This window comes from Haliotis rufescens, unplaced genomic scaffold, assembly GCF_023055435.1.
Source record: "Haliotis rufescens isolate VD_foot unplaced genomic scaffold, xgHalRufe1.0.p SCAF_4, whole genome shotgun sequence".
NCBI lineage: Eukaryota > Metazoa > Mollusca > Gastropoda > Lepetellida > Haliotidae > Haliotis > Haliotis rufescens.
The window spans coordinates 12,602,597-12,628,369 of NW_025964112.1; the positions used below are offsets into that span (position 1 = coordinate 12,602,597).

Genomic DNA, 25,773 nt, shown 5'->3' on the forward strand with positions numbered 1-25,773 from the left:
ACCCCGTTAGTCGCCTTACGGCAAGCATGGGTTGTTCATTGTATACTGACAAAGATACTGCATGATTTTTATTATAACAAGATTGTATTTTAAATCGTTACGAATCATTAGCGTAACACGGGGAACTTTAACCCTGTCTTTTATTAAGGCTCAAATGCACCAATTTAAATGTATTAGTGGGTGACATCAAACATGAAAAATCAAACAGACAAGCAGCTTTGCAAGAGTCAACAGAAGGATGTAAACGAGGGTGTATGTAAAGGGAAGCAACTCCGGCCGTAATCTAGACTGCCCGAAGTGACGTAAAAGCAGCTCTGTTGATGTAATTTACAAACAGCCCGTTTTCATTCAGGTTTCTCTATGACTGAAACTTAAATGAATAAAGTAATGTAATGGTGTGTAAGTGTAAATGCTTCCTGGTGTATTTGGTACCTGTACTGTCTTTTATTCCGGTTAATTAAGTCTCAACTGCAATTCGTCCTTCTCTTTCTCAGTTCGTTATATCCAAGTGGTCCTGAGTCGGGCGTGTTTGATCATCAAGGCTCCATCTTTATGGAAATAGGTTACTCTGATGAATGATATTTTACTCTACTCAACAAGCAACAAAGCTTTGTTTGGATGAACGCGCGACTTCCTTAAGTCACTACTTTAGTGACTCATAAAAACTGCAGAAAAGAAAAGTTATTTGGTGCAAGGAAATATCATCTAACGAAGAAACATTTGTGAGTTGTGTCACTGTGTCAAATTTAAAGTTTTATGTGATGATTTGGACAAAATTAATTAAATCTGATATAAATGTAATGAGGTGGCATAACAAATTATAGTACATACAAATTTCCATTGAAGTGACTCCGCCGTGGTTTTGACGAATCATAATCGGGACGAATATTATATTATATTTCACGCCCAGATCAGTGGATCCTGACAAGAGGGGGCCCCTTTTTTTTGAAATATCTAAATCCTCACTCAGTGAGGGATTGGGGGATTGTCTACAACTTACTACATTTTGTTTTCAAAAGGGATGCTAGCCCACTGATATACCATGCCGCAGATCAACATACCCCTCTCAGGCACAGTATACTTGCTCAGAGCCGACCAGTCCTTATTTGATCCAAGACCTAGACAGGGTAACAACAAGTACCATCTTTTAACGTCTTTTGGTATGACGCGTCCGGGGATTGATCCGGTGTAAGCAATGTTTAACCTGGCTGATTGTGTATCACTGTATACTTTCACCCTGTACCATTATCCGGGCTGTATTACTTACATGTTGTACCCGTGAAGATCCGGGTTAGAGGAGGTCTCCAAGCTGTCAAAATAGTGTTGACTGTCACATGTAGCAGCACTCATACACTTACTTAGTTTATATATAGGTTAGAGCACGGGGACCGACAGTTTTAACGATAAGACATAAGAAATGCATGTCCCGGGGCTCGTAAACATTTCAGATAGAACCAACTCGAGAATATTTATCAATCAGTTAAATATTACTTGCCCGTGTAGCCGGGCCCATTATGAGCAAATACAGCCCTGATCAATATAAGAGTAGTTTTGAGTACGTATGATGCATAGAATAACATTAAAACCTACTGCATAAAGCACATATTTCAAGGTTCATGTACGTATAAACTGTTAGTCCTGATGTAAGTAAATATTTAGTTGTTAATGTCATAACATTTCTTCCATTTCGCCGTGACAGACGACTACATTTGTGAGCCTTTCGTGCGGACTTCGCCGGCTCGAATACCGCTGGTGACACACATTTTTTGTAAAATTGTTCTGTCGTCAAGGGAAACGGTATGGAAAGAAAGAAACTCCATCACTGCCAATTGGTGTTTAACTAACGATGTACTCCGGTAGTTAATGCAGGGTCAAAGACAAAGGAAAAAAAGATTTATTTCCATTACAACGTGCTTGCCAGACAGAGCCAGTTGACATGACTCCACATTTTCCCTTTCTGAGGGGTATGCCAAACGTACCGTAAAAGGTGCCTATAAACAGTGAGAGACGGCCTGCTTCGGGGAACATGGATATTTGACATAAATTAGGTGTGTCGTCGTGTCAATTCCTGAGCCGTTGACGGAATCTAATATCTATTCCTAATTGTGTGTCGCCTCGTAGCATGTGAAATTGACTTTACACATTGTCTCCTTGTCGCCCTTCCAAAAACAAGCAAAAAGTGTCAAAAGTAACCAAAGCGCGACATTGCGACACCACAATCTTTTTATCCACAATGCGACAACGCAACATATTTTGACCTTGAAAAAATGTCGCGTTGTCGCATTGTCGCGCTTTACATCTTCTTTTTTATTTTACCAAAGCGCGACAATGCAACAATGCGACATTTTTTCAAGGTCAAAATATGTTGCGTTGTCGCATTGTCTTCTCATAAAAAATGTGTGAAGAAGGCGTTAAAATGTGCGACGATGGGACATCGCGACATTCCAGGGGTCTTAAGTTAGTTCCAATGGTTCTAAAACCAGAGTAGCAATGACAATGTGGTTTGCATTTCTCAAACTGATAATGCGCATGCGCACCATTAATCGACTAGGGCGACAACGCGACAATGCGACATTATCAAAATGTTGCAATGTCGCATGGTCGCGTTGTCGCGCATTTTAACGCCTTCTTCACACATTTTGTATGAGGCGACAATACGACAACGCGACATATTTTCACCTTGAAAAATGTCACATTGTCACATTGTCGCAATAAATTGGCTAATTTTGACACTTTTTGCTTGTTTTTGGAAGGTCGACAAAACGACAATGCGACAACGCGACAATGTCCCTTCTAGTATTCCATAGAAAACGTACTTTCCTCTAATACCATAAGAATATAACAATACTGTTTACTGAAACGTTAAAATCACTCTTTCCACTTCTGTGCTCAGCCATGAAGATCCGGGTTAGAATAGGTGTTCAGCAACCAATGCTTGCCATAAAAGAAGACTATGCTTGTCGTAAGAGGTGACCAACAGGATCGGGTGGTCACGCTCACTGACTTGGTTGATGCATGTCATCGCATCACAATTGCGTGGATCGATGCTCATGATGTCAATCACTGGATTGTCTGGTCCAGACCGCCGTCGTATAGCTGCAATATTGCTGAGTGCGGCAAACAAACAAACAAACCTCACTCACTCACTATTATAATAGTATTAATGATCAGAAGTCAGAAAAAACACCTTCAAGTGGTATGTTTATTTATGTTTGTGCATCAGTGTACACTGCAATGGCATTGGAATGCCAGCTTCATTAATCTACGTGTGTAAGCATTCCTCCATAACTTGAAAATGTGTCTCCTCTCAGCGGAATGGTTGCTGTTGGGCTGTTATAAGCATCCATCCAGACCTGGTCTCCTTGGTTCAAGTGTGTAGTAGTGGTGATGGATGCTACACCATATTGCTGCCCAGTGATATAACCACGAGCAATCATCGAGCTTTCTCTGAAGATGCGGAGATCCATGTCGGCGCTAGATCTTACCATCACATTTGCCAAGAAGAGGTATGTGCCAGAAACGGGGGCCGTGAATATGCCAGTAGCCTTGTTATAAGCATTCCCCTTGTTATAATTATAGGGGTATTACACTTAGTGATGTATTGGGTAAAATATTTACTTTTATTCTTAATAAACGGCTTACTATGTTTTGTGACATTTACGATAAGATACCAGAGTCTCAGGCAGGTTTTAGGGCTGGATACAGCACCGTTGATAATATATTTGTGTTGCAAAGTCTAATACAGAAATACTTATCTAAAGCTAATGGCAGATTTTACTGTTTATTTGTTGATTTTAGAAAAGCCTTTGATTGTGTAAATAGGAAATTGTTGTGGTATGTCATGTTAAATAAGGGTATACATGGAAAGTTATTTTATGTCATTAAAGATATGTATTTAAAAGTGAAATCGGCTGTAAAGTTATCAAATAGCACAGCAACTTGCTACTTTGAAACGCTAAGTGGTGTACGCCAAGGCTGCACCCTTAGCCCTATATTGTTCTCTTTGCTTATTGTTGAATTAGAATCAATGTTGCACTCCTCCGGCGAGAGGGGAATATTTGTGAGTCAAGAATCTCTAGACATTCTGTTGTTACTATATGCCGATGATTTGTGCATAATTGATGATACTGTAGTTGGTCTCCAACGAAAACTTAATATCCTTAAATCTTTCTGTACTAAATGGGGTTTAGAAGTTAACCATAGTAAGACTGAAATTTTAGTTTTCAGAAATGGTGGAAAACTTAGGAGTACTGAGAAATGGAGGTTTGGAGATGTTAATGTTAAAGTATCTACCTATTATAATTATCTAGGTTTGTTATTTTCAAATCGGCTGTGTTGGACGACTGGTATCAACTCTCTTGTTCAGAAGGCAAATAAGGCTCTGTTCGTCGTTAAGAAATTACAGCATTGTTTAAAGAACATACCCGTACATATACTTTTTAAAATATTTGACATTCAAATTAAGCCTGTATTATTATACACTTCAGAAATATGGGGCTATTCAAAAATTGCAGCTATTGAAAAATTTCAGATTAAATTCTGTAAATTTACTATTGGAATTGGAAGTCATGTTACAAATGTTGCTGCCCTTGGCGAATGTGGTAGATATGGCTTATTTATTGATTATCACAAGAGATGTATTAAATATTGGTTGAAATTGTTATCTTTACCCAGTTATAGATACCCTAAGCAATGTTATTTAATGCTGAAATCTTTAGATGAAGTTAATCGCACTACATGGGTAACTTGTGTCAAAAGACTATTATTCAGTTATGGATTTGGCCACGTGTGGATTTCGCAGGAAGTTGGTAATGAGAACCTCTTTATTAATGCATTTATTCAAAGGTTAAAAGACTGTAACCAACAGGACTGGTATTGTAAAGTTTGTGAAATACGTAAATTATCAATGTATAAGGAATATAAGTCATTGCTAACAGTTGAAAAGTATCTCTGTGAAATCACAAGCCGTCATTATAGACGTATGTTTTGTTTGTTAAGAATTGGCGAGTTGCCATTGATGGTAAATTTAGGTAGAAGATGCGGTATAGAGTACTGTAATAGGCAGTGCAGATATTGTAATTTACAGGAAATTGAAGATGAGTTTCATTTTATGCTTGTCTGCCCATGTTACAGATATTTAAGAAATAAGTATTTACCTATTTATTACTCTTCCAATCCTACCTTATTTAAATATAATACTCTATTATCTTGTAACCGCACTAGTATTGTAACTAATTGTGTTAAGTATATACTGGAAGCACTTGCAATCCGAAATACTGTCACTTAATACCCTCTGTCATCTGCCTCATACTGTATTTTTCAATGAGTATTTGTACGTGGGCCTATGGCCTTTATACTGAAATAAAGAATTGAATCCCCTTGTTATATGAGACGGTGTCAAATTTCAAAGGCTTTCCTCCAATTTGGTTGATGTCTGACGGAAGGGAAACGCTGTACGCCACGTCGGTTGCTTTATTGGAAAACAAAAATTGAAAACGTATATGTATATATTTCGATGTAGGAGTACCACTCTATTATTCAACTTAAATCTTTTGAAAAATGATTGAAATGATTCTGTCAATAGGATTTACTGGAGATTATGATAGGTACTATTTGTGCAAAGGAGATACCATCGCTGTGTTGAGAGAAGTCATTCACTGCCAGGTTGACATAACATGGGTTAATTATGTGAATGTGTGAATGTAATGATTACTATTGGAGATGTACCGTAACGACATTTCAGATTAGACATTTTCAGATTATCTTTCAGACCTATTCGAAAAAAAGAACTTTTGATTCAAACGGTTTAGTAACAATGGTTATGCTAGGATTGATACATGTATGAACGTTCACCATAGTATCACATGCATAATTACAAATTTTAATACTTTAACAATTAGTGTTCAAAAGATAACACAATTATTATGGCAATGACTAAATCCAGAGGGGGCACGAGGGGCCTAGTCGTCTGAGGTGTCACGATTCGCTGTGCAGAGTTGCGTCCCTTGGGCACGCCAGTAAGCTATGATTGTGGGTTCTAATCCCGGTTCACCCCAATTGTGTTTCTAGGTTTGTCAGTACCCGTGCTCGTGGGTTTCACCGAAGTGGTAAACGTCTGAGACATGCATGACTTCGGGTGTTCCTCCCACATTAAGCCGACACGACGGCTCGGGGTACATAGGGTACATCTCACTATATGCCCCGAGAGATTAGTTGACAACGAATATATCTCACCGAAATTTATTCATACAGACCCGGAATACATGTCCGAGTAAAACGTTTTGATTCAGCCATTTTCACAGCGAGCAGACGAGGCAAACCGAATTACTTCCCTTTACCCAATGCATTCGGATAAACACCGGTTCGTTTCAGGTCAACGATATTTATGCGAGGCAAGCAAGTTACCTTAGGTGTGTTCCAATTGACTTCTCAGGGTATATGAGCGGGTTACATGTCAATTAATTGCCCGTTCCTTAACTAATCAGAAGCTAGTAGTTTAATGTATGATGCGACAAGTAGGGTTTTCTACCTCTCAAGAACGACAGTATGGAATTTCCTCAGTTTATAAATCTCACGATCATGGGAGATAAGTTCGGTGATTCTAACGGGTCAACATTTCAGTACTTACCAATCTTCCTTTCACTCCTCTCTTGACGTGAGTCTATGGCCTTCAGTTTTGTTGCCATGACAATTACAGTGCGTTCCAGTCGAAGCATGGCGGTTAACAAACTATCAAAAACTCTTTCCGATTCTTAACCTGATGCGACGGACTTGTAAGTCTATACTTACCGAGAGCTCTTGTAATGTTGGCGAGCAGTGCGTCTTTGCCTTGAAGATTAGATGTCATTGATAAAATCTTCCTTTCACTCCTCTGTTGACGTGATTCCATGGCCTTCAGTTTTGTTGACATCACAGCTACAGTGCGTTCCAGTCGAAGCATAGCGGTGAACACACTATTTATAACACAGCTCGATGTGTTACCCGACGCTGGGCTGCTGGAGGTAGAGGCAGCAACAACAAACAACGCCAGCACAAACATACAACGCATCATGATCATTGGGCTGGGTAAGCATGGTACAGTAAAAGCTCGGTGTGTTTTATACCCTAGCCTGACGGAAGTGTCAATGTTAATATTGATTATCATCCACCAGGCATCATGATCTCTTTCTGCGTGGTCAGCATCAAAATATGAACAGCTGGCGGGCCATCTATCAGGTACGGACTTTTTTTCTCCTCCATGTGAGCTGATATTGGATCTTTGCAATCAATGAGTGTGAGAATATTATTTAACGCCGCAATCATCGACATTCCAGCTGTGTTGGATCCGGGTAAGAATCGGTCTTCAGCAACCCATGCTTGCTGTAAAAGCGACTATGCTTGTCTTGTCGTAAAAGGCGACTAACGGAATCATGTGGTCAGGTTCGCTGACTTGGTTGATGCAATACATCGTATCCCAATTGCGTGGATCGATGCTCATGATGTCACAGTCACTGGATTGTCTGGTCCAGACTCGAGTATTAACAGACTGCCGTCATATAGCTGGACTATTGCTGAGGGCGGCGTTAAACAACAAACAAACATACATACATATGTATGCACCCTTAGCCCTATATTGTTCTCTTTGCTTATTGTTGAATTAGAATCAATGTTGCACTCCTCCGGCGAGAGGGGAATATTTGTGAGTCAAGAATCTCTAGACATTCTGTTGTTACTATATGCCGATGATTTGTGCATAATTGATGATACTGTAGTTGGTCTCCAACGAAAACTTAATATCCTTAAATCTTTCTGTACTAAATGGGGTTTAGAAGTTAACCATAGTAAGACTGAAATTTTAGTTTTCAGAAATGGTGGAAAACTTAGGAGTACTGAGAAATGGAGGTTTGGAGATGTTAATGTTAAAGTATCTACCTATTATAATTATCTAGGTTTGTTATTTTCAAATCGGCTGTGTTGGACGACTGGTATCAACTCTCTTGTTCAGAAGGCAAATAAGGCTCTGTTCGTCGTTAAGAAATTACAGCATTGTTTAAAGAACATACCCGTACATATACTTTTTAAAATATTTGACATTCAAATTAAGCCTGTATTATTATACACTTCAGAAATATGGGGCTATTCAAAAATTGCAGCTATTGAAAAATTTCAGATTAAATTCTGTAAATTTACTATTGGAATTGGAAGTCATGTTACAAATGTTGCTGCCCTTGGCGAATGTGGTAGATATGGCTTATTTATTGATTATCACAAGAGATGTATTAAGTATTGGTTGAAATTGTTATCTTTACCCAGTTATAGATACCCTAAGCAATGTTATTTAATGCTGAAATCTTTAGATGAAGTTAATCGCACTACATGGGTAACTTGTGTCAAAAGACTATTATTCAGTTATGGATTTGGCCACGTGTGGATTTCGCAGGAAGTTGGTAATGAGAACCTCTTTATTAATGCATTTATTCAAAGGTTAAAAGACTGTAACCAACAGGACTGGTATTGTAAAGTTTGTGAAATACGTAAATTATCAATGTATAAGGAATATAAGTCATTGCTAACAGTTGAAAAGTATCTCTGTGAAATCACAAGCCGTCATTATAGACGTATGTTTTGTTTGTTAAGAATTGGCGAGTTGCCATTGATGGTAAATTTAGGTAGAAGATGCGGTATAGAGTACTGTAATAGGCAGTGCAGATATTGTAATTTACAGGAAATTGAAGATGAGTTTCATTTTATGCTTGTCTGCCCATGTTACAGATATTTAAGAAATAAGTATTTACCTATTTATTACTCTTCCAATCCTACCTTATTTAAATATAATACTATATTATCTTGTAACCGCACTAGTATTGTAACTAATTGTGTTAAGTATATACTGGAAGCACTTGCAATCCGAAATACTGTCACTTAATACCCTCTGTCATCTGCCTCATACTGTATTTTTCAATGAGTATTTGTACGTGGGCCTATGGCCTTTATACTGAAATAAAGAATTGAATCCCCTTGTTATATGAGACGGTGTCAAATTTCAAAGGCTTTCCTCCAATTTGGTTGATGTCTGACGGAAGGGAAACGCTGTACGCCACGTCGGTTGCTTTATTGGAAAACAAAAATTGAAAACGTATATGTATATATTTCGATGTAGGAGTACCACTCTATTATTCAACTTAAATCTTTTGAAAAATGATTGAAATGATTCTGTCAATAGGATTTACTGGAGATTATGATAGGTACTATTTGTGCAAAGGAGATACCATCGCTGTGTTGAGAGAAGTCATTCACTGCCAGGTTGACATAACATGGGTTAATTATGTGAATGTGTGAATGTAATGATTACTATTGGAGATGTACCGTAACGACATTTCAGATTAGACATTTTCAGATTATCTTTCAGACCTATTCGAAAAAAAGAACTTTTGAATCAAACGGTTTAGTAACAATGGTTATGCTAGGATTGATACATGTATGAACGTTCACCATAGTATCACATGCATAATTACAAATTTTAATACTTTAACAATTAGTGTTCAAAAGATAACACAATTATTATGGCAATGACTAAATCCAGAGGGGGCACGAGGGGCCTAGTCGTCTGAGGTGTCACGATTCGCTGTGCAGAGTTGCGTCCCTTGGGCACGCCAGTAAGCTATGATTGTGGGTTCTAATCCCGGTTCACCCCAATTGTGTTTCTAGGTTTGTCAGTACCCGTGCTCGTGGGTTTCACCGAAGTGGTAAACGTCTGAGACATGCATGACTTCGGGTGTTCCTCCCACATTAAGCCGACACGACGGCTCGGGGTACATAGGGTACATCTCACTATATGCCCCGAGAGATTAGTTGACAACGAATATATCTCACCGACATTTATTCATACAGACCCGGAATACATGTCCGAGTAAAACGTTTTGATTCAGCCATTTTCACAGCGAGCAGACGAGGCAAACCGAATTACTTCCCTTTACCCAATGCATTCGGATAAACACCGGTTCGTTTCAGGTCAACGATATTTATGCGAGGCAAGCAAGTTACCTTAGGTGTGTTCCAATTGACTTCTCAGGGTATATGAGTGGGTTACATGTCAATTAATTGCCCGTTCCTTAACTAATCAGAAGCTAGTAGTTTAATGTATGATGCGACAAGTAGGGTTTTCTACCTCTCAAGAACGACAGTATGGAATTTCCTCAGTTTATAAATCTCACGATCATGGGAGATAAGTTCGGTGATTCTAACGGGTCAACATTTCAGTACTTACCAATCTTCCTTTCACTCCTCTCTTGACGTGAGTCTATGGCCTTCAGTTTTGTTGCCATGACAATTACAGTGCGTTCCAGTCGAAGCATGGCGGTTAACAAACTATCAAAAACTCTTTCCGATTCTTAACCTGATGCGACGGACTTGTAAGTCTATACTTACCGAGAGCTCTTGTAATGTTGGCGAGCAGTGCGTCTTTGCCTTGAAGATTAGATGTCATTGATAAAATCTTCCTTTCACTCCTCTGTTGACGTGATTCCATGGCCTTCAGTTTTGTTGACATCACAGCTACAGTGCGTTCCAGTCGAAGCATAGCGGTGAACACACTATTTAAAACACAGCTCGATGTGTTACCCGACGCTGGGCTGCTGGAGGTAGAGGCAGCAACAACAAACAACGCCAGCACAAACATACAACGCATCATGATCATTGGGCTGGGTAAGCATGGTACAGTAAAAGCTCGGTGTGTTTTATACCCTAGCCTGACGGAAGTGTCAATGTTAATATTGATTATCATCCACCAGGCATCATGATCTCTTTCTGCGTGGTCAGCATCAAAATATGAACAGCTGGCGGGCCATCTATCAGGTACGGACTTTTTTTCTCCTCCATGTGAGCTGATATTGGATCTTTGCAATCAATGAGTGTGAGAATATTATTTAACGCCGCAATCATCGACATACCAGCTGTGTTGGATCCGGGTAAGAATCGGTCTTCAGCAACCCATGCTTGCTGTAAAAGCGACTATGCTTGTCTTGTCGTAAAAGGCGACTAACGGAATCATGTGGTCAGGTTCGCTGACTTGGTTGATGCAATACATCGTATCCCAATTGCGTGGATCGATGCTCATGATGTCACAGTCACTGGATTGTCTGGTCCAGACTCGAGTATTAACAGACTGCCGTCATATAGCTGGACTATTGCTGAGGGCGGCATTAAACAACAAACAAACATACATACATATGTATGCACCCTTAGCCCTATATTGTTCTCTTTGCTTATTGTTGAATTAGAATCAATGTTGCACTCCTCCGGCGAGAGGGGAATATTTGTGAGTCAAGAATCTCTAGACATTCTGTTGTTACTATATGCCGATGATTTGTGCATAATTGATGATACTGTAGTTGGTCTCCAACGAAAACTTAATATCCTTAAATCTTTCTGTACTAAATGGGGTTTAGAAGTTAACCATAGTAAGACTGAAATTTTAGTTTTCAGAAATGGTGGAAAACTTAGGAGTACTGAGAAATGGAGGTTTGGAGATGTTAATGTTAAAGTATCTACCTATTATAATTATCTAGGTTTGTTATTTTCAAATCGGCTGTGTTGGACGACTGGTATCAACTCTCTTGTTCAGAAGGCAAATAAGGCTCTGTTCGTCGTTAAGAAATTACAGCATTGTTTAAAGAACATACCCGTACATATACTTTTTAAAATATTTGACATTCAAATTAAGCCTGTATTATTATACACTTCAGAAATATGGGGCTATTCAAAAATTGCAGCTATTGAAAAATTTCAGATTAAATTCTGTAAATTTACTATTGGAATTGGAAGTCATGTTACAAATGTTGCTGCCCTTGGCGAATGTGGTAGATATGGCTTATTTATTGATTATCACAAGAGATGTATTAAATATTGGTTGAAATTGTTATCTTTACCCAGTTATAGATACCCTAAGCAATGTTATTTAATGCTGAAATCTTTAGATGAAGTTAATCGCACTACATGGGTAACTTGTGTCAAAAGACTATTATTCAGTTATGGATTTGGCCACGTGTGGATTTCGCAGGAAGTTGGTAATGAGAACCTCTTTATTAATGCATTTATTCAAAGGTTAAAAGACTGTAACCAACAGGACTGGTATTGTAAAGTTTGTGAAATACGTAAATTATCAATGTATAAGGAATATAAGTCATTGCTAACAGTTGAAAAGTATCTCTGTGAAATCACAAGCCGTCATTATAGACGTATGTTTTGTTTGTTAAGAATTGGCGAGTTGCCATTGATGGTAAATTTAGGTAGAAGATGCGGTATAGAGTACTGTAATAGGCAGTGCAGATATTGTAATTTACAGGAAATTGAAGATGAGTTTCATTTTATGCTTGTCTGCCCATGTTACAGATATTTAAGAAATAAGTATTTACCTATTTATTACTCTTCCAATCCTACCTTATTTAAATATAATACTCTATTATCTTGTAACCGCACTAGTATTGTAACTAATTGTGTTAAGTATATACTGGAAGCACTTGCAATCCGAAATACTGTCACTTAATACCCTCTGTCATCTGCCTCATACTGTATTTTTCAATGAGTATTTGTACGTGGGCCTATGGCCTTTATACTGAAATAAAGAATTGAATCCCCTTGTTATATGAGACGGTGTCAAATTTCAAAGGCTTTCCTCCAATTTGGTTGATGTCTGACGGAAGGGAAACGCTGTACGCCACGTCGGTTGCTTTATTGGAAAACAAAAATTGAAAACGTATATGTATATATTTCGATGTAGGAGTACCACTCTATTATTCAACTTAAATCTTTTGAAAAATGATTGAAATGATTCTGTCAATAGGATTTACTGGAGATTATGATAGGTACTATTTGTGCAAAGGAGATACCATCGCTGTGTTGAGAGAAGTCATTCACTGCCAGGTTGACATAACATGGGTTAATTATGTGAATGTGTGAATGTAATGATTACTATTGGAGATGTACCGTAACGACATTTCAGATTAGACATTTTCAGATTATCTTTCAGACCTATTCGAAAAAAAGAACTTTTGAATCAAACGGTTTAGTAACAATGGTTATGCTAGGATTGATACATGTATGAACGTTCACCATAGTATCACATGCATAATTACAAATTTTAATACTTTAACAATTAGTGTTCAAAAGATAACACAATTATTATGGCAATGACTAAATCCAGAGGGGGCACGAGGGGCCTAGTCGTCTGAGGTGTCACGATTCGCTGTGCAGAGTTGCGTCCCTTGGGCACGCCAGTAAGCTATGATTGTGGGTTCTAATCCCGGTTCACCCCAATTGTGTTTCTAGGTTTGTCAGTACCCGTGCTCGTGGGTTTCACCGAAGTGGTAAACGTCTGAGACATGCATGACTTCGGGTGTTCCTCCCACATTAAGCCGACACGACGGCTCGGGGTACATAGGGTACATCTCACTATATGCCCCGAGAGATTAGTTGACAACGAATATATCTCACCGACATTTATTCATACAGACCCGGAATACATGTCCGAGTAAAACGTTTTGATTCAGCCATTTTCACAGCGAGCAGACGAGGCAAACCGAATTACTTCCCTTTACCCAATGCATTCGGATAAACACCGGTTCGTTTCAGGTCAACGATATTTATGCGAGGCAAGCAAGTTACCTTAGGTGTGTTCCAATTGACTTCTCAGGGTATATGAGTGGGTTACATGTCAATTAATTGCCCGTTCCTTAACTAATCAGAAGCTAGTAGTTTAATGTATGATGCGACAAGTAGGGTTTTCTACCTCTCAAGAACGACAGTATGGAATTTCCTCAGTTTATAAATCTCACGATCATGGGAGATAAGTTCGGTGATTCTAACGGGTCAACATTTCAGTACTTACCAATCTTCCTTTCACTCCTCTCTTGACGTGAGTCTATGGCCTTCAGTTTTGTTGCCATGACAATTACAGTGCGTTCCAGTCGAAGCATGGCGGTTAACAAACTATCAAAAACTCTTTCCGATTCTTAACCTGATGCGACGGACTTGTAAGTCTATACTTACCGAGAGCTCTTGTAATGTTGGCGAGCAGTGCGTCTTTGCCTTGAAGATTAGATGTCATTGATAAAATCTTCCTTTCACTCCTCTGTTGACGTGATTCCATGGCCTTCAGTTTTGTTGACATCACAGCTACAGTGCGTTCCAGTCGAAGCATAGCGGTGAACACACTATTTAAAACACAGCTCGATGTGTTACCCGACGCTGGGCTGCTGGAGGTAGAGGCAGCAACAACAAACAACGCCAGCACAAACATACAACGCATCATGATCATTGGGCTGGGTAAGCATGGTACAGTAAAAGCTCGGTGTGTTTTATACCCTAGCCTGACGGAAGTGTCAATGTTAATATTGATTATCATCCACCAGGCATCATGATCTCTTTCTGCGTGGTCAGCATCAAAATATGAACAGCTGGCGGGCCATCTATCAGGTACGGACTTTTTTTCTCCTCCATGTGAGCTGATATTGGATCTTTGCAATCAATGAGTGTGAGAATATTATTTAACGCCGCAATCATCGACATACCAGCTGTGTTGGATCCGGGTAAGAATCGGTCTTCAGCAACCCATGCTTGCTGTAAAAGCGACTATGCTTGTCTTGTCGTAAAAGGCGACTAACGGAATCATGTGGTCAGGTTCGCTGACTTGGTTGATGCAATACATCGTATCCCAATTGCGTGGATCGATGCTCATGATGTCACAGTCACTGGATTGTCTGGTCCAGACTCGAGTATTAACAGACTGCCGTCATATAGCTGGACTATTGCTGAGGGCGGCATTAAACAACAAACAAACATACATACATATGTATGCACCCTTAGCCCTATATTGTTCTCTTTGCTTATTGTTGAATTAGAATCAATGTTGCACTCCTCCGGCGAGAGGGGAATATTTGTGAGTCAAGAATCTCTAGACATTCTGTTGTTACTATATGCCGATGATTTGTGCATAATTGATGATACTGTAGTTGGTCTCCAACGAAAACTTAATATCCTTAAATCTTTCTGTACTAAATGGGGTTTAGAAGTTAACCATAGTAAGACTGAAATTTTAGTTTTCAGAAATGGTGGAAAACTTAGGAGTACTGAGAAATGGAGGTTTGGAGATGTTAATGTTAAAGTATCTACCTATTATAATTATCTAGGTTTGTTATTTTCAAATCGGCTGTGTTGGACGACTGGTATCAACTCTCTTGTTCAGAAGGCAAATAAGGCTCTGTTCGTCGTTAAGAAATTACAGCATTGTTTAAAGAACATACCCGTACATATACTTTTTAAAATATTTGACATTCAAATTAAGCCTGTATTATTATACACTTCAGAAATATGGGGCTATTCAAAAATTGCAGCTATTGAAAAATTTCAGATTAAATTCTGTAAATTTACTATTGGAATTGGAAGTCATGTTACAAATGTTGCTGCCCTTGGCGAATGTGGTAGATATGGCTTATTTATTGATTATCACAAGAGATGTATTAAATATTGGTTGAAATTGTTATCTTTACCCAGTTATAGATACCCTAAGCAATGTTATTTAATGCTGAAATCTTTAGATGAAGTTAATCGCACTACATGGGTAACTTGTGTCAAAAGACTATTATTCAGTTATGGATTTGGCCACGTGTGGATTTCGCAGGAAGTTGGTAATGAGAACCTCTTTATTAATGCATTTATTCAAAGGTTAAAAGACTGTAACCAACAGGACTGGTATTGTAAAGTTTGTGAAATACGTAAATTATCAATGTATAAGGAATATAAGTCATTGCTAACAGTTGAAAAGTATCTCTGTGAAATCACAAGCCGTCATTATAGACGTATGTTTTGTTTGTTAAGAATTGGCGAGTTGCCATTGATGGTAAATTTAGGTAGAAGATGCGGTATAGAGTACTGTAATAGGCAGTGCAGATATTGTAATTTACAGGAAATTGAAGATGAGTTTCATTTTATGCTTGTCTGCCCATGTTACAGATATTTAAGAAATAAGTATTTACCTATTTATTACTCTTCCAATCCTACCTTATTTAAATATAATACTCTATTATCTTGTAACCGCACTAGTATTGTAACTAATTGTGTTAAGTATATACTGGAAGCACTTGCAATCCGAAATACTGTCACTTAATACCCTCTGTCATCTGCCTCATACTGTATTTTTCAATGAGTATTTGTACGTGGGCCTATGGCCTTTATACTGAAATAAAGAATTGAATCCCCTTGTTATATGAGACGGTGTCAAATTTCAAAGGCTTTCCTCCAATTTGGTTGATGTCTGACGGAAGGGAAACGCTGTACGCCACGTCGGTTGCTTTATTGGAAAACAAAAATTGAAAACGTATATGTATATATTTCGATGTAGGAGTACCACTCTATTATTCAACTTAAATCTTTTGAAAAATGATTGAAATGATTCTGTCAATAGGATTTACTGGAGATTATGATAGGTACTATTTGTGCAAAGGAGATACCATCGCTGTGTTGAGAGAAGTCATTCACTGCCAGGTTGACATAACATGGGTTAATTATGTGAATGTGTGAATGTAATGATTACTATTGGAGATGTACCGTAACGACATTTCAGATTAGACATTTTCAGATTATCTTTCAGACCTATTCGAAAAAAAGAACTTTTGAATCAAACGGTTTAGTAACAATGGTTATGCTAGGATTGATACATGTATGAACGTTCACCATAGTATCACATGCATAATTACAAATTTTAATACTTTAACAATTAGTGTTCAAAAGATAACACAATTATTATGGCAATGACTAAATCCAGAGGGGGCACGAGGGGCCTAGTCGTCTGAGGTGTCACGATTCGCTGTGCAGAGTTGCGTCCCTTGGGCACGCCAGTAAGCTATGATTGTGGGTTCTAATCCCGGTTCACCCCAATTGTGTTTCTAGGTTTGTCAGTACCCGTGCTCGTGGGTTTCACCGAAGTGGTAAACGTCTGAGACATGCATGACTTCGGGTGTTCCTCCCACATTAAGCCGACACGACGGCTCGGGGTACATAGGGTACATCTCACTATATGCCCCGAGAGATTAGTTGACAACGAATATATCTCACCGACATTTATTCATACAGACCCGGAATACATGTCCGAGTAAAACGTTTTGATTCAGCCATTTTCACAGCGAGCAGACGAGGCAAACCGAATTACTTCCCTTTACCCAATGCATTCGGATAAACACCGGTTCGTTTCAGGTCAACGATATTTATGCGAGGCAAGCAAGTTACCTTAGGTGTGTTCCAATTGACTTCTCAGGGTATATGAGTGGGTTACATGTCAATTAATTGCCCGTTCCTTAACTAATCAGAAGCTAGTAGTTTAATGTATGATGCGACAAGTAGGGTTTTCTACCTCTCAAGAACGACAGTATGGAATTTCCTCAGTTTATAAATCTCACGATCATGGGAGATAAGTTCGGTGATTCTAACGGGTCAACATTTCAGTACTTACCAATCTTCCTTTCACTCCTCTCTTGACGTGAGTCTATGGCCTTCAGTTTTGTTGCCATGACAATTACAGTGCGTTCCAGTCGAAGCATGGCGGTTAACAAACTATCAAAAACTCTTTCCGATTCTTAACCTGATGCGACGGACTTGTAAGTCTATACTTACCGAGAGCTCTTGTAATGTTGGCGAGCAGTGCGTCTTTGCCTTGAAGATTAGATGTCATTGATAAAATCTTCCTTTCACTCCTCTGTTGACGTGATTCCATGGCCTTCAGTTTTGTTGACATCACAGCTACAGTGCGTTCCAGTCGAAGCATAGCGGTGAACACACTATTTAAAACACAGCTCGATGTGTTACCCGACGCTGGGCTGCTGGAGGTAGAGGCAGCAACAACAAACAACGCCAGCACAAACATACAACGCATCATGATCATTGGGCTGGGTAAGCATGGTACAGTAAAAGCTCGGTGTGTTTTATACCCTAGCCTGACGGAAGTGTCAATGTTAATATTGATTATCATCCACCAGGCATCATGATCTCTTTCTGCGTGGTCAGCATCAAAATATGAACAGCTGGCGGGCCATCTATCAGGTACGGACTTTTTTTCTCCTCCATGTGAGCTGATATTGGATCTTTGCAATCAATGAGTGTGAGAATATTATTTAACGCCGCAATCATCGACATACCAGCTGTGTTGGATCCGGGTAAGAATCGGTCTTCAGCAACCCATGCTTGCTGTAAAAGCGACTATGCTTGTCTTGTCGTAAAAGGCGACTAACGGAATCATGTGGTCAGGTTCGCTGACTTGGTTGATGCAATACATCGTATCCCAATTGCGTGGATCGATGCTCATGATGTCACAGTCACTGGATTGTCTGGTCCAGACTCGAGTATTAACAGACTGCCGTCATATAGCTGGACTATTGCTGAGGGCGGCGTTAAACAACAAACAAACATACATACATAATTACAAATAAATGAACAATGAATGTGCATAAGAAAAAAACCCAGTATATATAGCCATGTTTTCGGCCGTGGTGTTATAATAATTTAACGTTTATCACCAATGTCCATATATGCGTCCCTCATTAGGTTTTATACCATCATGATCACTGGGCTGGGTAAGCATGGTACAGTAGAAGCCTGGTGTGTTTTATACCCTAGCTTGACGGAAGTGTCAATGTTATCATCCGCTTGTTTTACAATTTGGTTCAAAACTTGAAGCATCATTATCTCATTCTGAGTAGCCAGCAATAAAATATGAACCGCTGACGGGCCATATATCACTTCCGATAACATGTCCAATTCCTGACATAGCTTATGATTTTGGACGTCCACAGTATATCAATAGCCAACCTTAATGGTTATCACTATAACTTATACGTTGGAAACACAGCGCTGATGTTTTATCTTACATTTGTGCATAGGATTCTGAAAATGAGCGAGTGTGAGAATATTGTTCAACGCCACTGTCAGTTATACTACTTGCTCAACTCACTCAATGTGACCAGTTAAGATCCGGGTTGGAATAGGTTTTCAGCAACCCATGCTTGTCGTAAAAGGCGACTATGCTTGTCGATAGAGGCGACTAACGGGATCGGATGGTCAGGTTCACTGACTTGGTTGATGCAATACATCGTATCCCAATTGCATGGATCGATGCTAAGATGTCAATCACTGAATTGTCGGATTCAGACTCAATTATTTACGGACTGCCGTCATATAGCTGGATTTTGCTGAGTGCGGCGTTAAACAACAAACAAACAAAGCGTGTCATGTTTTAATAAACCGTCTCCATAATCTTAAGAAATCACTGCTAGACGCGGAATCCGTTGTACGATTCTGACTATATCATAATCATGTGTTCATAAATAACATTCAAAAAGTGACGATGCCAAATGTTGAAAAGGTGAGCGTATCCTGCCCCACTGATGGCATCAGTCACAAACACATGCAAAGGCGAAAACGAGAATATATGGTACAAATCAAACCGGGAATTGCATCGGACATCGCCTTTGTCACTGATGCCTTAAATTTGGAAATGTCCTGCGCATGTCTGCAATAAAACATTTTGAAAACTTCACCGGGGCCTTGGAAAGTTTAAATCACTCATATTGTCATACAGGGGTTAGTCACTCTGAATCTCTATGCGTACATCTAAATATCATTAGCTATTTGACCATTATTGAACATACAGGTATTGTTTTTGTACCATTAAATCACTAGTTGATTTATCCCACGATCGTGTATGTACTGTAGACGTATGTAATAAATGTGTTGTGTCGTTTCTGTCCAATCAGAAAGTATAACCTGCGAAGGCGCAAGGTTGGGGAACCCCATGTCTTTGATATCTTACACTTGCACATTTGCACATGATCGGCGATACACAAATTATGTATTTTGTTATTGGTTTGTCAAATGCATATTGGGAATCTGTGCTTCTCTATCTTTAGTCATATCTTTTATAATTTTCATTTGTGTGTGTGTGTGTGTGTGTGTGTGTGTGTGTGTGTGTGTGTGTGTGTGTGTGTGTGTGTGTGTGTGTGAGGGGGCGGTTTCTGTATTAGTAAACCTCAAGGATTATTTTTAAACATCATGTTGGGCACTGTGGATCTGAGCATACAGAATAGCGCATCAAAACACCTCAAACATTTCTCATGCCACACTGCAGGATATGTGGTATACCTTAGACCTAGGTGTGTAGCACGTGGAAAAGCGATGTCAGACAGATATCAAATGTTTCAAATCGCCTGCAACAATCACTTAACACCTCTATCATTGTGACAGATGGTGGGTGTTTATTTCCAATTGATCGCCAGAGATAATTACTTGACACCTTTACAATTGTGCATGTACTTGTATGGTAACACAAGTGATTGTTGCATATGTTCACCACACGATTTCATTTTAATGTACTGACGATTCTCTTTAGTACTGGTGGGGGCGGTCGGGTAGCCTATTGGTTAAAGCGTTCGCTCGTCGCGCCGAAGACTCGGGTTCGATTCCCGACATGGGTACACTGTGTGAAGCCCATTTGTGGTGTCCCCCGCCCTGATATTGCTGGAATATTGCTAAAAGCGGCGTAAAACCGTACTCATACACTCACTCACTGTTGTACTGGTCCGTCTGAGTTCGTACATTCGAACATATACTCTTCAATAAAGGAAGGAGATACGCGCAAATAACTTAAAATTTCAGAAAATGTAAGAGAGAAATTAGTGTCTTGTAACATTACAAACGGTAGGGAAGTGTGACAGTAGATGTTATGACAGCGAACGACCTAGAAAGACGATAGGGGTAAGATGGGAAATGAAAAAATACGTTTTTTGATCAGTATTGGGTAAACCGCTTCGATTTGTCAAACATTAATTCACTCGACGAGACATACTCCATATGTGTCTCCTAATGGCGATTTAAGGGAATCTGCCCCACTCCTCTTGCAGCGCCTGCCAAGTTCAGCCAATGTGGTCGACCTCATATCTCCCATCATGTCCCAGGCGTGTTCAATGGGGGAAAGATTTGGGTTCATTAATGACCATGGCATTCTACGGATGTTGTTTTGTCGGAAGTGACGATTGACGATTCATGCACGGTGAGCACAGGCGTTGTCGCCCTGAAAGACAAACGTCGACCTACACGCATTGCAAATGGGACAACAAAAGCGTGTCAGTATGTTGTCCCGAGAGTACTGTCAATAAAAAAATAATCTGTGACGTCATTCTATTATTTCAAAGCTCCATTATTTTTCAGGAATGGAGAGTTGTTTGTCAACTGTACATTATCTTGAAGCAACATTTGAATTAATTTCCACTTGGAACAGACGGAAGTATTGTTTAGATTCATTGACAAGAGAATAATTTCATTTTTTCCGAAAACGTGTCGCCAGCGGGATTCGAACCCGCATCGTTTGTTTTGATAACGTGTAATTGTCAACCTCAGCTACGGCGGCACATGAAGGTGTGGTGTGAAATTAACTATTAAATATTTTCATAATTTTGCATAATGCTTAACAGCTCAAAATAATATTATATATTTTGTGTTAGAGCAGGTTACCCACAACAATGTTCCTATTTATAGCAATTAAATAAACCTTTTGCGAGAAAAAACAAATAAGGTAATATAAATATCCCTTCTTCGTGGCTCTATATTTCATATTATTCCCGTCAGCATGTATTAACAATGTGCAAGCGATAAATACTGGTTTATGGCCCAACGAAATTATGAAGAGCCGTGTACCATGCATTGTAAATGTCAGCTCGCGACGGAGCTTGGCGCACTTGCAACAGGAGTAGAGAACACATTCCTCGTGCATCACGCAAGGGCGACTCACGCAGTAGAAATACAGACAACAAAGAGTTCTGGTTTATTTTTCGAATATTTTCAACAAAAGAATATTTTGTCAAAGTGTAAAAGTAGGGATGAGTTTTAAGCAGGGGATTATACTCGTAACTCACCATTCCTTAAACATATTTGGCCGCAGCCCCTGCGGGGCCTCTGCTCCATTATTTTGAATGAGTGAGTATGGTTTTACGCCGCTTTTAGCAATATTCCAGCAATATCACGGCGGGGGACACCAGATATTGGGCTTCACACATTGTGCCCATGTCGGGAATCGAACCCGGGTCTTCGGCGTGACGAGCGAACGCTTTAACCACAAGGCTACCCGACCGCCCCCCATTATTTTGAAGGAATGGAGAGTTACTCGGACATTGCCCTCCTCGTTACCCTTCCTTGCACAACATGGAGTGGGGTTCGATCAGTGATAGTGATGCCACCCAGCACCATAACGTACGTTAACCGATCCCGTAGGCTACACATGTTGCAGACGCCGCATCGCTAGTTCATACACAAACAATGAATGAAATAAAGTAAATCAAAACTGTATGACTCGAGACGATTGACAGAAATAATATCACACAGAGATTAATATACCTTCCTTGAAAGTAAGAGGCGACTACCTGGATCGAGTGGTCAGGCTCGCTGACTTGGTTAATGCATATCGTCGTATCCAAATTGCGTGGATTGATGGGCATGATGTCAATCAACGGATTGTCTTGTCCAGACTCGAGTATTAACAGACTGCCGTCATATAGCTGGACTATTGCTGAGGGCGGCATTAAACAACAAACAAACATACATACATATGTATGCACCCTTAGCCCTATATTGTTCTCTTTGCTTATTGTTGAATTAGAATCAATGTTGCACTCCTCCGGCGAGAGGGGAATATTTGTGAGTCAAGAATCTCTAGACATTCTGTTGTTACTATATGCCGATGATTTGTGCATAATTGATGATACTGTAGTTGGTCTCCAACGAAAACTTAATATCCTTAAATCTTTCTGTACTAAATGGGGTTTAGAAGTTAACCATAGTAAGACTGAAATTTTAGTTTTCAGAAATGGTGGAAAACTTAGGAGTACTGAGAAATGGAGGTTTGGAGATGTTAATGTTAAAGTATCTACCTATTATAATTATCTAGGTTTGTTATTTTCAAATCGGCTGTGTTGGACGACTGGTATCAACTCTCTTGTTCAGAAGGCAAATAAGGCTCTGTTCGTCGTTAAGAAATTACAGCATTGTTTAAAGAACATACCCGTACATATACTTTTTAAAATATTTGACATTCAAATTAAGCCTGTATTATTATACACTTCAGAAATATGGGGCTATTCAAAAATTGCAGCTATTGAAAAATTTCAGATTAAATTCTGTAAATTTACTATTGGAATTGGAAGTCATGTTACAAATGTTGCTGCCCTTGGCGAATGTGGTAGATATGGCTTATTTATTGATTATCACAAGAGATGTATTAAATATTGGTTGAAATTGTTATCTTTACCCAGTTATAGATACCCTAAGCAATGTTATTTAATGCTGAAATCTTTAGATGAAGTTAATCGCACTACATGGGTAACTTGTGTCAAAAGACTATTATTCAGTTATGGATTTGGCCACGTGTGGATTTCGCAGGAAGTTGGTAATGAGAACCTCTTTATTAATGCATTTATTCAAAGGTTAAAAGACTGTAACCAACAGGACTGGTATTGTAAAGTTTGTGAAATACGTAAATTATCAATGTATAAGGAATATAAGTCATTGCTAACAGTTGAAAAGTATCTCTGTGAAATCACAAGCCGTCATTATAGACGTATGTTTTGTTTGTTAAGAATTGGCGAGTTGCCATTGATGGTAAATTTAGGTAGAAGATGCGGTATAGAGTACTGTAATAGGCAGTGCAGATATTGTAATTTACAGGAAATTGAAGATGAGTTTCATTTTATGCTTGTCTGCCCATGTTACAGATATTTAAGAAATAAGTATTTACCTATTTATTACTCTTCCAATCCTACCTTATTTAAATATAATACTCTATTATCTTGTAACCGCACTAGTATTGTAACTAATTGTGTTAAGTATATACTGGAAGCACTTGCAATCCGAAATACTGTCACTTAATACCCTCTGTCATCTGCCTCATACTGTATTTTTCAATGAGTATTTGTACGTGGGCCTATGGCCTTTATACTGAAATAAAGAATTGAATCCCCTTGTTATATGAGACGGTGTCAAATTTCAAAGGCTTTCCTCCAATTTGGTTGATGTCTGACGGAAGGGAAACGCTGTACGCCACGTCGGTTGCTTTATTGGAAAACAAAAATTGAAAACGTATATGTATATATTTCGATGTAGGAGTACCACTCTATTATTCAACTTAAATCTTTTGAAAAATGATTGAAATGATTCTGTCAATAGGATTTACTGGAGATTATGATAGGTACTATTTGTGCAAAGGAGATACCATCGCTGTGTTGAGAGAAGTCATTCACTGCCAGGTTGACATAACATGGGTTAATTATGTGAATGTGTGAATGTAATGATTACTATTGGAGATGTACCGTAACGACATTTCAGATTAGACATTTTCAGATTATCTTTCAGACCTATTCGAAAAAAAGAACTTTTGAATCAAACGGTTTAGTAACAATGGTTATGCTAGGATTGATACATGTATGAACGTTCACCATAGTATCACATGCATAATTACAAATTTTAATACTTTAACAATTAGTGTTCAAAAGATAACACAATTATTATGGCAATGACTAAATCCAGAGGGGGCACGAGGGGCCTAGTCGTCTGAGGTGTCACGATTCGCTGTGCAGAGTTGCGTCCCTTGGGCACGCCAGTAAGCTATGATTGTGGGTTCTAATCCCGGTTCACCCCAATTGTGTTTCTAGGTTTGTCAGTACCCGTGCTCGTGGGTTTCACCGAAGTGGTAAACGTCTGAGACATGCATGACTTCGGGTGTTCCTCCCACATTAAGCCGACACGACGGCTCGGGGTACATAGGGTACATCTCACTATATGCCCCGAGAGATTAGTTGACAACGAATATATCTCACCGACATTTATTCATACAGACCCGGAATACATGTCCGAGTAAAACGTTTTGATTCAGCCATTTTCACAGCGAGCAGACGAGGCAAACCGAATTACTTCCCTTTACCCAATGCATTCGGATAAACACCGGTTCGTTTCAGGTCAACGATATTTATGCGAGGCAAGCAAGTTACCTTAGGTGTGTTCCAATTGACTTCTCAGGGTATATGAGTGGGTTACATGTCAATTAATTGCCCGTTCCTTAACTAATCAGAAGCTAGTAGTTTAATGTATGATGCGACAAGTAGGGTTTTCTACCTCTCAAGAACGACAGTATGGAATTTCCTCAGTTTATAAATCTCACGATCATGGGAGATAAGTTCGGTGATTCTAACGGGTCAACATTTCAGTACTTACCAATCTTCCTTTCACTCCTCTCTTGACGTGAGTCTATGGCCTTCAGTTTTGTTGCCATGACAATTACAGTGCGTTCCAGTCGAAGCATGGCGGTTAACAAACTATCAAAAACTCTTTCCGATTCTTAACCTGATGCGACGGACTTGTAAGTCTATACTTACCGAGAGCTCTTGTAATGTTGGCGAGCAGTGCGTCTTTGCCTTGAAGATTAGATGTCATTGATAAAATCTTCCTTTCACTCCTCTGTTGACGTGATTCCATGGCCTTCAGTTTTGTTGACATCACAGCTACAGTGCGTTCCAGTCGAAGCATAGCGGTGAACACACTATTTAAAACACAGCTCGATGTGTTACCCGACGCTGGGCTGCTGGAGGTAGAGGCAGCAACAACAAACAACGCCAGCACAAACATACAACGCATCATGATCATTGGGCTGGGTAAGCATGGTACAGTAAAAGCTCGGTGTGTTTTATACCCTAGCCTGACGGAAGTGTC

General features: G+C 39.3%; 1 protein-coding gene across 3 annotated transcripts in view; it reads right to left on the reverse strand.

Annotated features, from left to right (window-relative positions):
- Nucleotides 1–3,188: 3,188 nt before the first annotated feature.
- Nucleotides 3,189–25,773, reverse strand: part of LOC125372339 (adiponectin-like) — a 38,837-nt gene continuing 16,252 nt past the window's right edge. Inside the window, exons 1-3 of one of the 3 annotated variants that reach the window (XM_048381978.1) lie at nucleotides 25,440–25,741; nucleotides 24,029–24,120; nucleotides 3,189–3,563 (exon numbers count right to left, since the gene is read on the reverse strand). In XM_048381978.1, coding sequence (XP_048237935.1) covers nucleotides 3,258–3,563; nucleotides 24,029–24,120; nucleotides 25,440–25,707 — 666 coding nt within the window. In that variant the 5' untranslated portion in view covers nucleotides 25,708–25,741 and the 3' untranslated portion in view covers nucleotides 3,189–3,257. Of the gene's footprint in view, nucleotides 3,564–5,378; nucleotides 5,471–6,789; nucleotides 7,089–24,028; nucleotides 24,121–25,439; nucleotides 25,742–25,773 lie in introns of those variants that run through there. The other 2 variants (XM_048381977.1, XM_048381976.1) reach the window with 2 other exon arrangements.